At 34.2% G+C, this 15,798-nt stretch overlaps 1 protein-coding gene across 2 annotated transcripts in view; it reads right to left on the bottom strand.

Annotated features, from left to right (window-relative positions):
• Nucleotides 1-2,982: 2,982 nt before the first annotated feature.
• Nucleotides 2,983-15,798, bottom strand: part of AEBP2 (AE binding protein 2) — a 45,239-nt gene continuing 32,423 nt past the window's right edge. The window contains exons 5-9 of one of the 2 annotated variants that reach the window (XM_034063006.1): nt 13,742-13,866; nt 9,668-9,735; nt 6,690-6,803; nt 6,362-6,428; nt 2,983-5,069 (exon numbers count right to left, since the gene is read on the bottom strand). In XM_034063006.1, the coding sequence (XP_033918897.1) occupies nt 6,374-6,428; nt 6,690-6,803; nt 9,668-9,735; nt 13,742-13,866 (362 nt within the window). In that variant the 3' untranslated portion in view covers nt 2,983-5,069; nt 6,362-6,373. The remainder of the gene's footprint in view (nt 5,070-6,361; nt 6,429-6,689; nt 6,804-9,667; nt 9,736-13,741; nt 13,867-15,798) is intronic. The other variant, XM_013128812.3, reaches the window with a different exon arrangement.

The following is a 15,798-nucleotide window of genomic DNA, read 5'->3' on the forward strand; positions in this document are numbered from 1 at the left end:
TTAAAATGAAAAATACAAAGCAATGATTACAGGATAAAGTTGCATCAAATCCCAAACATACATGCAGATTACTGTACAGAGTACTGTATACTCTAGTACGAGAATTAAGACACATGGACATGTACAGTCTGGAGAGCATTTCTCACTGTTAGAACAGCTGCTGTAATAAACACAGCAGAAAAACAAATTCTCAATATTGCCATTTCCAGTCAAAACCCAAAACCAGAGGCTGCAGCACTGGTCTATGCCCATCACCGGTTTCTTACCTAGAAAGAGTAAAATCACAGCTCCTGTCTCCTGGCAGCAGCATTCCACTTTAAACACAAAACATTAATCGCTGACGTTTTTCATCCCTCCAGCAGATGAGATTTGACAGCATACCTAAATCTACTTGTTGTTTCTAGCTTGTCAGCTATGTTCACGGAAACAGAATAGATGGCTGAAAAAACAATCTTAATATTCTAGAAGTATGAGGTTTATTTTTGGTCAGATTTCAGTTCATTCTACATTAGAAATAATACTGTGAAAGAGATTACAGTAGTGAAGCCCTTCAGCAATGTAATAATTCTTCTCTTATGCTGACAGATTCACCTCTAGTATTTACACCTTAGTCTTCTCATTTCAAGTGCACAGAATTTTACAAAATAAGGCCCTATTCCAAAGGAACTAACAAATGGACATTATTGATTTTAAAATGTTTTCCATGATACTGATGAAAACAGTAGTGCAGGTGGGGCTTTTTTCCCCAAAATAATGTAATTTAGAAATTGTTACTAGAAGTTGAAGTGACATCATTTACCATAGAGCATTCTTTGCTTGGAATAAGTGAACACCAGGATAAAACACCTAAAGGCCCTTTTACTTGCTAAGAAAATCCATATGATGTTAAGACCATCTTCTGCCACTGGAATGTTTTGTTTAGGATATCTTGGTTTAGGGATCAAACTATTTTATATTCACAGCTGTGTGCATATAGGAGCCATTCATAGAATGTCTCTAACAATTTATGGAAAATGACTGAAAGAAGCCATAGATTCTGCTGCTTTTTTGAAAGCCAACTATCCTGATGAGATTTCTTTTTTCTGTTGTACTTGTCATACATTAATGTGACAAGGAAAAGTTCATACACAAGTTTAAATATCAAGGGAAGAATGCATTAAGTGAAAATATACCATCAATTTCAGACTGAAGTATTAAATGAGACTGGTTTGCTATGATAATCAATTCACACACTGCCCTGAAAAGCTGAAAGGAACAGAAATCAACTGCTTTAATGCCTATAATTTAAAATTATGCAGATTTAAATATAATTAACTTATCTGTTCCCAAATGAAGCTAGTCCAGATTTAATACATAATTTAAATTGAAAACTACCAATATATTGGTATAATTAATACCAAATTATATAAATACAGAGTTATATTAATACTGAATATAATTACTAGAAGTCAAGAAAAATATAGTGTTGAATGTTAAGCAATTTGGCTAAAATCTGAAAAATCACAGTAATTTCAGAGAAACTTCTATTCAATACAAGAACTGATATGTTTCTGCTCCTAAAGTGTTTAGTAGATAGAAAGAGATTAATATCAAACAATCAGCAATATGCTATGCCCAAATGCTAGGATATAAAGCCCCAAATCCAGCAAGAGCTGATCAGTTTTCAGTTCCAACAGCTCCAACTCTAGCCATGACCTATGACCATAGATTACCAACATGATCTAAACATAGCTGATGTCTCCGTGGGCTGGAAGAGAAAACCTACTTACTTCTGAGTGACAGAAACATAGAACTATTCATGTTGGAAGTGAGCATCTGAGCATCCAAGTGAGCATCTGGTCCAACCTTCTGCTCAGTGCAACACTAACAACACTGAATCTAGACGACACTGTTCAGGGCTTTGTCTGGATCTTGAATACTGTCAAGGACAGATCTGTGGCATCTCTGTGAGGAACCTGTTCCAACTCTTGACTATCCTCACAATGACAAAAATATGACATTTCAACTTACGACCACCGACTCTTATCATTCTGTTGTGCAATTTTAAACATGCCTGGCTCCACCTTCTTGTAACTTCTCAGGTAGTGGAAGGTTGCTGTTATGTTCCTATAAACCATTTTCTTTTCAGGCTGAACTTGTACAGCTCCCTTGGCCTCTCCTTATAGAGTACACACTCCAGCGTATTTTGCCATGATTTAGCTGTAAAATTAAGTAATTTTCTTTTGCCTGCCTTCTGCAATGTGTTAAAGATAATACAGAACCTCTAAGAAAAAACACAAATTTAGGATATTTACACAGTTTCTTGTTAAAATGGTCTGGAAAAAGACTGCAGTGAAGGGTAAAATAACTACAGGCTTGTCTTGATGACATTTCTCTACAGGGAAAATAAACACTCTGTAGGAATTTGGGCAGTCTAATTAAAACAAATGTTCTTAGGACAGGAAGAAACCTCTATATGTTACCTCCTGAAAGAAAATACATGGAGCTACTCAACAGGGAAGGGGCCAATTATTTCATCAAGACTTTTCAAGAATAACTGTAAGAGCAGTTAGATTTTTGCTGTGTCAGTTCCGTGTATCTTGTAATCCAATAAAACTGAAATTCATTCAGGGACACGCACAAAAACTGAAGGTAAAAACCAACCAAAAGTCCACTTACCTTTTGACTCCTATGGACAGTTTAATTAATTCCAATGTATTCATTTGTTCACAGATATTTTACATTTAAACTGACTTTTTTCCTTCCAAGGCAGAAGCTGTACCATGAGAGTATCAGGTAATACTTTTCTCAAACACAAAGAAAGAACGTCATGGTTTACATGAACAAAATATGACTTGAAACCATGAATCCCCCATTTTGTAAAGTAAGTGTTTGATCCCATTTTGTAAGGTAAGTGTTACCACTTACAGAGGAAATAGAGATAGCAACGTTTTAAATTTATCTTTAAAAACTTCAGTGAAATCTTACAATGTTGAAGCTAAAGAGGTTTGTTTGCTTTGTTTTATTAGAAAAAATACTCAGGCAAGGTCTACAATCATCTGTCAATTATAAATGACTTACAAGAAACTCATGAAGCAATAAAATTAAAAAAATACAAATACAAACTATATCTGAAACACTTCTATTTGGCAATTTTAGAACGAATTCCAAAGAAGAAACAAAGATTAAGGATTAAAGGTACAGAAAAAGCAGGAGGTGAAGTGCTCAAGCAAAATAAAAAAAAAACAAAAAACCAAAACACTGCATTTTTTTCCAAAAATAAAGTCACATCACTACAGATTTTATGAATAATACCCTTATTAAACAACCATTCCAGAACATCTTATATTAGTGGTGCTTTTAATCTGCACTTCATTTTGCTTGATAAGATTTTGTTTGTATATAAGTAACATTTTTAACCCACTGGAGCTAAGCAAGACTCTCGTGTCAGTACCAATGCAGAATGCATCTGTATTATATTAAGATATGCTCACTCCTGCAACCAAAGGGTTACTTTAAGCTTTATTCTATTTAATAAAAATTTAGTGTAAAAACTGCTGGTTATTAGTTTCACTGTAGTAAATTCCTCCCCAATAAGGAGGACTAACTCTGCAGTTTGACTGCATATATCCATACAAATTTTACATATTAGTTCCTTCCAACAGTAAGGAAAAAACTAATTTAATGTTCACTATTAGAAAGGAGCGCCATGAATTAATTATGGGTACTATTCATCCCTCTAAGATTTCTGGGAAGGATGTTCAATGTATTTTGTTCTTACAACAGATATTAACAGTAGTATATAGTCCCTTAGGTATGTAAAAGAAGGTTTTTTTATTGTTAAGGAAGGTGCTTTTTTTAAACAATTCTTCTGGCAGCACTAGTGAATTACAATATCCTTCAATATTATTTCTACCATAATATATACATTTTAACTTTCATGCCTCTAGAAAAACATCTACAGTACATTTCATAATATAAAAATATATTACAAATCTGCTGAAATATTTACAAGCATGTCCTATTATCTATATGCAACATTTTTGTCTCCATACAAAGACTAACAGGTTAGACGCATCTCTATTTGTCAGTTAAAAAAAATCCATGGCTTCTTGCTTATTAAGCAAGAAAATGATTTTACTTTCCTTTTCAAAGCCAACTTTGGTGCATAAAGGATTGAATTTCTAGATTTTTTAAAAAATACCATTTTCTTTACATCTAGAAAACATTAGGCCAAATAAAAAAAGTATACTTTACAAGTGAATGGGGATCCTAGAGGGTCAAAAAGGTAAAATAAAACACCAATAACACTAACTGCTTACGCAGAGGTTTTTCAAAACCCCACCATTGATACTGATCACATAAAAGCAGATCTCATTAACATACTATACTACTCTTGAAGAGGGGGTCAGACATACTGCAACACTCTTAACATCTTTAAACCGTACTATGTATTCATAGTTGATTGGAAAAGACAAGCATTCCATCAACATTCATTTAAACATTATAATCCAACATATTTTAGGGATCTGCAAAAGGACACAAGATTACAAATGACGAATGATTACTATCCACCATACTCAAAAGGGCAACAGGATAATCCCTTGGTAGCTGTACTACTGTCTGGCACGTGTTGTATTTAGTTAACATTGACAAGAAGCCTAATAGCTTGTTAACAGTTCTGGGAATTGTGAGTTAATGGTGATGGTTACTTTTTCTTTTCATCAAATATAAACTACTGTATTCACTAAAGAAAAAAGCAGCTTAAAGAAGCAAGCATGCAAAGCCTTTTAGTTGTTCCACTAAGTTGCCAGAAGAGTGTTTGCTCAGTCTCCCACTGTACCATTCCATGAAAATGTGGATATACAGTAATATATTAATATATTCCACGGAAGCATCAACTTCATTCACAGAATGTTTACACTAAGCATAAATATTTATCTAAGACAAAAAAAAAAGTAAAAAAAAAAAAAAAGGATGGGATTTGACTAATGTGCAACTTTATTTCTAAATCCATTGTCAGTGACTAAGACTGCAGGTGTCCCCACTTGCTTGGTTTTTACCTCTTCAACCTCTTCTGGGGCATTGTTCTGTAAAAGAAGACAGTAGAGTTTTACATAAAACCCCTGAGAAGTAAATTTGAGTCAGCTAGAGTATACTATGAAAACATGACTATGTAAAATATACTTTCATTTAATTTGATTAAAACTGAAAAACATTTTAGATGATCCTGTATTAGCGTACATTTCACATTATTACTTCAAACTTTCTACTGGAATCATCATTTACGCACAAAATTAATACCTGTCACTGAATTTCTTTCATCATTTTTTTCCCTGGTAAAGTTTTAGTCTTTAACTTTCATTTCTCTGATGTCCCACAATTGGTCCCAACGCCTTTTTTAATTACACTCCAATCCATACTGCTAGCAATCTAGTACAACATTATGTATAAGGGACCTTACTTTTATTTGGGAGATGCAGAAAGAGGGGCTCATTTTTCCCAAGGACTTAATCTCAAAGTTCATTACACTTTTATTTTAAAAGGTTACTTTTAAATTTTCAAATCAAACTGATCTATCAAGGTAAGCAATATAAACATGACTTTAACACCTAAACTGGATTATAAAACAGTCACTGTATTAAGCAGTTTTAAAACACAAAATCCAATTTCCTCGTAACATTATGATTTACAGTTAACATCATTAATTCACATACTAAAGTAAGTATTTTAAATACTTACACTTACAAAGAAAGCAGAAATAGTATGATTATTTGATATTGTAAACCAGGAATTCATTAATTTGATTAGTGAAATACATTAAAGGTGAACTGAAATGCTTATCACGTATCAAAACGTCAGATTAGTGCTCTACTTACTCCTTTAGACACTAGGTTACTGCATGTTAAGGAAGAAATACAGGAGCACTGAGCTTCTGTTATGATAGAAAAAAAGACTTTTGTCCTAAATTCATTTCATGAATTTTTAGCATAAGCCTATAAATACATATTTCTGGGCTTTACAAAACTTAAAAGAGTGAATTAAGCATTTCAATTACCTTTAAAAACTGTACACACACAGAAGTGTGGGTACTGAAAATTATGTGAGCATACTAATAAAGGGGGAAGGGGGAGGAATCAGGAAATGATAAGAAACGAGATGGATCTTTAGGGCCAATCTGAAGCCTTAAAAACACAATGTGAATATAACTTAAAGGCAAGTAACACGTACTGTCCCCTTCTGTCACGCTCTGAAGAATCTTGTATTAAAAAAATAACAGTACTTGTATAAAGTACAGATTTCAAGGTAATACTGCATGTATTACAGCTGAATATAAAATATGGAAAGGTAAATTTGGACTTTAAAAAATTGGCATACAAACCAGTACGTGATCTTAACAGAAGTGATCTTTCAGGATTCCACTGTGTGTACCTCCTTTACTAGAATTTCTGTACACCAAGCACAAAAAAGTAAAATACACTTGGTAAATACACACATTCCCCGTTTCTCAGTAACTAGAGTTCAGTTCAAGTAGTTAAGAAATCTGAAACAACTTAAGACTTCAGAACTTAACCCCTGGACGCTGACAGGATTGAGGCTCCCTGGCCTGGTGTATAATGCATTAGCAATCCTGATTTTCCAACGTCAAAGAGTTAAGTGAGTCTTAAGCCTATATATAAGCTAAGAGAGTTTCAAAATTAAGACGTTACCTGTATATGTTTGGGTCCAGGAGCAAGGCAGTATCTTTTGGTAGTTTTGATAAATGAACTACTTTAGTTTTTAACTGATGTCGCTCACTTTCATTCACCCACACATCAGGAAGACTATGAAGAAATAAATAAAAGAAAAACATTCAAAAAAGATAAACTATTTTTCTTAACATAAAGCTATGTGGTAAACTGGCACATATGCAATTTTTAAAGCAATCTTTACATATCACTGTATGGAAAACATCTTCACTGGAGTGAGAAAAAGACAGCCAATCTTTACACCTTATACTTCAAATTTCTTCAAGTTCTCAGGAAGAAAAATGTACTGAAAAGAATTAAGATTATTCCAGAGGAATGCTAAGCCAAATGTATCGTGACAGCAGCCCTATATTCTCCATTTTAACTTAATGTGAAAATGGGTAGCAGGAATTAAAAACCCCAACAAAACAGATATTTGAAAATACTTTATTTTACTGGGCATAAAATTCTTTGATGCTGTCAAAAAAACAAAAAGCCAGAATACACTGCAAGCACTGAGCTTTGAGTTACACTAATGTGCTTGCTCCAAGTTCAAAGCTTTTAATGTCAAAACGTTCCAACTTCACTGAAGTTAACTGTTTGATTATCTTCTGAGGAAGTACAGGCAATCATCACAAAATAGTCTGGCTCTGGAACAGTTCTCATTGAGATATCAAATAAAACTTGGTCTTTACACAACAAAAGGAAATGCTGCTTCAGTACCGATTGCAAGGAAACTTGGGGAAGAGGGCTGCAGGTAACATCACTGATCCATGATTTGTACTTTAATTCTTTGAAATCAAACATGCCCACTTTAGAGTGGTTTAATACATTATTGCTTCTTTTACTGAAAGCACATTGGGATTTTAAGGACCTGTTGAAGTTTTCAGGTAACACATTAAGAAAAGCACTCAGCCTGCAGAGGTCGTCAGCATCTTACTGAAAAGCTGCTTTCCTGCCTCCTGTAAGTTAGCATTGATCAAAGCTGTGCAGAACAAACAAGTGATTCATTTTGCTTCCACTTTTTAAAATGAGTTTTGGTCTGGGAAGGAAGTTTAAGATCATGATTAAGAATCCTAACATCTTCTAACATTTTAAAACCAGTTTCAAATTAAGAAAGCCAGCATTTAAGACTATCTACATGAAAGTGTTTTCTCTGACCAAAGCTATATGCAATCTTTACGTACTTTTGCAAATTATTAAACTGAGTCTCTATTTTTCATCAGCAAGTGAGCTGTAAATCAAATTCCATTTTTTAGGTAAGTTAAATGAAAGAGGTATGTTTTATCCCAGTAGGAAAAGCAGTTTCTCCAATTACATTTTCCATATTTCAGATGAAGGTGGAAGGAAAAAAAAAGGGTGGGGGGAAGGAGGAACAACACACATACAAAACAGGACAGATGCAGTGCTCATGACAGCACCCAGAAGGCAATCCATGTATCTACTAAGGTTTAATACAGATCATGAAAGGTGAAAAAAAAATGAGATCTTTTTTTAAATAAATCCAAAATTGGTTTTTTTGACAAGCAACATTTAGAAGACATTTTCAGTAGAAACTATATGCTGAAGATGAAAAATGATACAAACCACAAAGAAGACTTTTTACATTGAAAGACTATTTGAAACATACATAAAGAAAACAACTCAGTAAGCTCAGAAGGACTGGCACAAAGTATAAACTCCTGCTCCAAAAAGGAAAAAATTATTTCCCTCTTGTATGGGAAACGGGTGTTTACCTTATTTATAGACTAGGATTTCACTTTCTGGGAAAAAAACTTAATGTACAGATAACCTGAAAGAGTTTAACAGTTTCTCAAGATGACTCAGAATAGAAAAAGTTAAGTCATTATTACTAGCTCCATCTGAAAGGCTGATGAACAGCTCAGCACAATGGAAAGTAATCATCATGACTGCATTCAACTTTCTACAGTGTGAGTGCATTCACTGTGTGAAACAAATGGATGACATAAGCCATGATATCTTGCATTTGCTATTCTAAACTGTAACAATCAAGGTGAAATTGAGTTTACCAAATACTCAAAAATTCAAAGCTATAATATTCAGTGCAGGAAATACATCCTCTACCTAACCCAACAGAGATTAAAGAAATACCAATTTAACCACATTATTCCTTTGACCTGACATTACTGAACAACCTGCCTTCTCCAATGCAGATTCTAATACTATACACAACTGCATGAGCAAAAGCCTCATTTGAATCTATATTAGAAAAAAAGCAACACCGAATCTGAAAGATCCCTTTGTTCTAGAAGTGTCAGAAGAAATAGGTCTTACCTATTTCAAAGAAGTAGAGAAAATACTTAAACTACACTTAACTACTTCATCTGTCCCAAGCCTACCTGAGGGAAGTACTTATGTCAATTATTACATGTGAGAATATTCATTTGGAGCAAGACAGAACTTTGAAAACCCAAGAGGAAAAAAAAGAAGCAGCCAAATATGCTGGCAAAGTACTTGGAGCTTCGGTGGGATAATGCAAAGAAGCAGCAACATAAGGTGCATACCTTACAGGGCCAACTGTGGTTATTATACTGCTAAATTTTGGCACATAGAAAAGATTCTTGCACTTCTGCCGTTACACTGATGATTGTATGTTTTTCAGTACCTAGAAGTATTTTAGTATCATGATGAACCTGAGCTTCCTATTCAATAATCAGAGGACCTTGTTATTAATACCTATAGTGACAAAATGTATTAAGAATACACCTTCAACTTCACCTGAACTGAGAGACTTAAGACTTAAAAGCTGAAGTAAAAAAAAAAAAATCAATTAAAGCAATGCTTATTATTTTTAACAATGACTTCTTTATAAAAAAACATTAAAACACAAATTTTAACTATTCAATGGCATAACATAATTTAGTGACAGACAGTTCATTTACTCCACTGTAAATCCTTCCCCATTCAAATCTATATTGTATTCCTAATAATATACTCACATGTCTTCTGGTGTCCAATGAAGCAAGAGTTTTATTTTTCCAGAATCTTCTTTTCTTTTAGCTATTACCTGATAATAATCATATAAATCATAATTAGAACCAAATCTGCAGACTTTTTGCTCGAAACCTATTGCTCTTCATGTTCAACTGGATATTTATAAAAAGCAAACTGTTTTACTCTTTGAAAGTTGCATTATTCTATATATAGTTAGAATACACCTTGTTTCTTTTGAAATAGTTCACATTTTTAAGCTGCTACTCCAAAACCTTTGAAGAATACACGCTCCTCTACAAATATACTCATGTTGTTCCACAACACATCTATAGAAGATGGAAGAAACTGATGCAGCTTATAGTTTAATTATAGCATGGCATAAGGATAAAAACCTTCTCTCACAAATGCTTTGACATCTGGCCATACTGTATAACTGCCTAGGTAACTTTTACTCACTCCTTTTCAATACCTAAACCAAGCATTGAAGGAGGTTATGGCAAAAGCTACTTGGAAAAACTCACAGGCTTAGAGACTATTTAATGCTTAGGTAATAGGGACCCTTAACACTGCAGAGAGTATACTTTGCTACTATTGTTCTGAAAAATCAAATGACATGTCAAAAAACTGTCAACAACTGATAAGGAATTTAAGCAGAATATAGGTACTCCACTGCTAAGGTCCCAGACAAGAAGTGAGAACTCTTTTCTCATAGTTTCTCATACTAACTCATGGTAGACCAACACATAAGACACTCTCACAGAGAAATAAGTTTTTAGGTGCAGATCCTGAAGTTAGACTCCCAGCTTTAGCCAGGATAAAGTTATAAACACACACACAGGAAATATAAAAAAAGAAATCTGTTCATTCAGATGCAAATTTATTCTTTAACACCAGCATGCAAAAGGTATCCCAAAAATTTCCAGTAACCTGAACAACAGTGAAAAGCCACTTGCTTCCTCTTCTGATTTACCCTTCTCCTTCAGTACATGTCACAAGACTTAATAGAGATTTTCCTATCTCTTTTAAATACCAACTCACCTACCTTCTGCACCTCTGAGCATAAAACTCTTAGTAAATCTCTGAGAGATTCCATACACAGTCACTGCAGATACTGTAAACTCCAAAAACTCTTCAGAAAAGAACAGTGGCAAGCGATCTTTGAGGAATAGGCTAAACTAAAACATAGCATGTAAATACCAAAGTTCGTAATCTGCATGAACCAACTATCCATCAACTCTGCATAATCTGAATATCATGGTTCTTATAAAAGGTATAAAAAGCATCCAGTTTTAACACAATTAGCACTATGAAAGCTTTACCATATCATAGGCAGTCTAGAGCTAGAAATACAGCTATGATAAAAACAGATGCAAAATTGCAAAAAATTTTGGAAATAAGAAATTGAAAAATTGCCATTTTGACACCAGAGATTTTCTGCAAAAATTACAACTAAAATGGGAAAAAAATCTAGCATATCTACAATAATGATGCTCTGAAGACTCAAAACTGTGTTGTGAAGAACTGAAGTCCAATAAGTTTTTCACTTAAAACTAGAATTCAGTCAGTAAATGTATATATAGCTCTATTTGAAAAAATTCACATTGTATTATCTAAATTTCATTCACTGTCCCAGGAACAAAAGGAAAATATAACTGAATTTAGCTCTGTAAATGCATTAAAGCTGTCTCAAATCAGAAATGGAGTTCTGCTGACCTCTTCTGGAAAAAGGAAAAAGCTTCACCCAGTAAACTAGTATACATCTAGTCATTTACTGTGTTTCAGTTTTAAGATTTCAAAACACATGTAACTAGTATCAATACCTGTGACCACTGAATTGAAATACCAAAACCAGCTAAAACCAGTGAAAAATAGTTTAACATTCAAATATTATAGAGAATTAATTCTAGCATTTCAATAAGCAGGGGACAGAGGAGGCAGGGATAGGACACAGAACAGAGTTACCTATAAGCTGTATTTTTTAGTCACAGTAATACCTGCTCTTTAAGTTAAATGGAAATGATGGAAATTTTCCATCTGACAATTTACAGGAACAAAGTATCAAAAAATTAATTCCAATTAAAAAAAAAAGGGCATACAAAAACTCATAATGAAGTCAAACATGAACTCTGGACAGCAAAACCATGTCTTCAAAAAGGCTTTATTGATGACTGCATTCTACAGCTTTCCGTATCTATAAAGAAGAGCTTGAAAAATAAATATATATACAGAAAAGGAATGACTTTTCATAGATGGTGAAAGGTATCTATAGTGACTGCTTAGAAACTCTTAACATTAGTAATTTTCACTAGGATAACCACCCTATCAAATACCACACTGTGCTGACATTATTCTTATGCTACATGACTTATGTCAGTTTTCAGACAGCAAGACAATATTATCTTCATATTTTTCACTTTTCAAATTAATGCCCCTGATAGCTACACATATTTTTCTTCATCTGAAGGTGGACCATACAAACCATATTACATTATTCAGCCATTCAAAACCAATGTCCTAAAGCTTTTAAATTATGCAAAATGCGCTTGCATCTGAGGTGACAATTAGCTCAGTGTAACAGCATAGATCCACAAGACTGCTTCTATTCTACTTTTTCTTTTTAAAGCAGATTTTAGGCTGAGTCTCATTGATACGGCTGATGTCCAGCACACAAGCCCACATAATTATAGCAGCATGCTAAAACAGCATAGCAAAGTGCAGTTCAGGGCAGGAATCCTATAACACTTCTCCCACTGGTACAAACTCTCCCACAGGTGTCTGAGCAATTTCACATCTCATCAACGCCTACCATCTTAAGTGGTGCATGCACAGATAAGCTAAAAGGACTTTCACTACTTCTTCCAAGTTTATTCGAAGCAGTTTCAGAGCACATTCTGACTTATGTCTCTTATGTCTCCTTATGAATAATTCCAATAGACAAAGGTGAGTTTCCACAACCAAGTAGTCTGTCTGGATAACCTTTCAGATTAAAGCACACTGTGAATTGGAAGAGAATCCCCTTTTCTCACAGCACTGTAAAATCCATGTTGGCCATGAAAACTAGAATGAGATGTAAAGAGAGTAACAGCTAAGCCACCTGCAATTATCCACTTGCAGCTGGTGCTCAATGCACATAAAGTTCAGGAGTAATCACTTGGGAAAAATCGGCCACAGACACAACAATCATCAGTCTTGCAGAACAGGGTGAAATACATGAAGCATATAAAATCATGTTTCATTTATGGAAAGAGATTGACAATCCAGTAGCTAGAATCATGTGTTAAGGTTAAGCCATAGCTGAAGGCAAAGCAGCCAACACTCCTTCCTTGGACTGTACTTCATCTTGCACTAATCTACCAGTTTACAAAGCACTCCCCCTCATTTTGTTCCATCTCTTAATCCTTTCATTCAGCTGAGTCTCTACTCTCCCAGGTTGGTTAAGAAATGGGAGGTTATACAGCTTTTAGAGCTTTAGATCCCTATACCCTAATTCAGTACTTTCTTGCATGTTTTGAACTTTTCTATATTAATATTGATGTTTATCCTATCCAAGCACAAGTGAAATTAACAAAACAGGATACAGGAATAGGACTACAGGACACCTGGTGTTTGCCTCCTAGCAATTCAATGACATTTTGGTAGCAGGCTTATTTAAAAAATAAATAAAGAAAATAAACATCAATTTCAGATGAGTGTCTTTAAATACTCAGTTATATAATTACCCTCAAATGGTATCAGCACTGTCATTCGCGACTATGGAAATGCTATCTGCATTGCATTCTCATTTGGAATATATCACCAAATTTTCCTGCAATGCATACTTGCTGCTAGATATTTCCCCAAGTGTATCAGACAGGAAATGTTGCAAGCTATTTGATTTATGAGCTAGAATAACTACTAACACTACTTTTTAAAAGATAATTCATTAATAGAAATGGACAAATCAACAATTTAAAATACCCACAATTACTTTTTTCTGGTTAAATGCCTATAGCAGTAAGAGAAAAACAGAAATCTTTCTGAAGTATTAGGTTTTTCAAACACACGGGTAAACAAACAGAATGCATAACATATATACTTACAGTACTATGAAATACAACACTGTGGCCTTTTCCTAAACTTTCTATATGTGCTGAGAGGTTAAAGCAGATGGCTCGATGTCTTATAGCATCCAGTGTTTGCGCATCAAAGAAGTCATGAGGTCTTGCTAGAAAAAAAGGAAAGGAGATCATTAGTATTAAACACACTTAAAACACATTCAAACACATCCAAGCATGTAAGTAAGTCTCACACATCATTAGTAAGTAGTTTATTATGGTAGTAACACTACCTTGTCAAGGTGTTGTAAACATTAATTTAAGTGAGAGGAAGAAAAGACTACAAGGGTGGCACCTTGTAGTGATGCAAGTTTGGTCAAAACATATTTCATGTAGATAAAACAGCTATTTTGACACACTGAACTATACTCTGTTTTTAAAGTTTCAAGTGAATTCTATTCTTTCTTGATCATTAAATTTAACAATTCATTCATTTTGCTCAGCACCTCTGGGAACATCCATTGCTACCACCTCTTAATAAAAGAGTCCCACTACAAAGAAACTAAGCCCAGAACTCATTATTAAATACGAGGTATAATTTAGTGCAAAAGCAGCCCTTACAGCACAGTCAAGAGTTATAATATTACTCCTGTAACCTGGTATTAAAGGACTTCAAAAGATGATAAAGCTTACAATCAACAAATTAAAAGCAGAACTATACATATGCCTTATTTCTTAACTTTATTATGAACAATCTGAAAACCCCAGATATTTCTATTGAGTAGAAAACAGAACTGCTTTGTACTGCAGTGGAACACAAACCAATGGATTAAGTAAGAATTATTATGAACATACATAAAGTACCAGCTTGTCCAGAAACCTTAGATCTTTTAGGAGTAATAACGTTGAACAGTCATGTGAAAAACTCCACACTACTAAACGTGTTTGTTTCTGTGTACAAGTTGGCATTCCATGTTCCCTGATTATTGGTAAACATATTATTTCCTAGCCAAGAAGCACCACATACTACACTTACACTTACAATGAGTAAAGTGCAATTACCATCCATCTGATATTTTACAACTAGTCTAAAACCAGCAGGCACCAATAAAGCCCTCATCCTTTTAGGAAGGGACTTTCGTAGTTAAGTGGTTCTTGAACAACAAAAATCACTGAATTCTGATTTGGAGTGTCAAGAATGTCTATCAATTCCACACTAAAACTACTTCAGCTAAAAAATAACTGCTACTAGGCACATACTTGCATACTGTTACAAATACTTCACATGCTTGTTTTAAAAATAAACCATATGGTACAGTAGTAAAATTACATAAGCAAATGAAGCATGAATGAAACTATTCAGGCTTTTTTGAAGCCTGAGAGCAGTAATTCTCTATATAACACACTGAAATTAAAACTAAGATTTGATATTACATTCTCAACCATGTACCTTCCAGTAATCTGCAAAAACAGCCATTAAAAATTCTGCAGTCTTCACTGAATATATCTTCTATATTCTTTTTTCACCAAGCTTATCTGTGCATTGTTTCAAAACAAACTACAAATTCCACTTACAGCTAGTATTTGCTCCACTCCTGGGACTACTTGTTAGGCATTCATCTGTACATTCTGTCCTTACTCTATCTCAGTTGGATACTGCCAATTAAGCAATCATCTCACTGAAATGCTTTCTCGCTGTAAGTGGCAAGTAAGCTCATGCTGCAGGTGGTCAGTGATGCAAGCATATAAATGTTTTATAAATACGACGGAGAAAGGGAGAGTAGAAAGCAAAAGAAGCCCTACACTTTTGTTTTTGATTTCATATGTGGAATTTCTTCAGGATTTACCACTGGATAACATTTAGCAGATGCCAGAGAAAAGCCACAATTTGTCACAGGCATAAGAATAGTTCTATTTATTCCTTATTGAGTGTTAATGCTGGATCTTCTGTCTTAAATCTATACCCTCAAAATCATTTTCAGAGTAAGGTATCTCCTTCCAAGTACACAAATACATTAATATCTTCACACCAGTGTGGAACAATGGTTGATGGAGTGTGGGCACGTGAATTATGAAGGGCTGAATAATCCCTGACTCTGACT

Source organism: Melopsittacus undulatus, chromosome 5 (assembly GCF_012275295.1).
Source record: "Melopsittacus undulatus isolate bMelUnd1 chromosome 5, bMelUnd1.mat.Z, whole genome shotgun sequence".
Taxonomy (NCBI): Eukaryota; Metazoa; Chordata; class Aves; order Psittaciformes; family Psittaculidae; genus Melopsittacus; species Melopsittacus undulatus.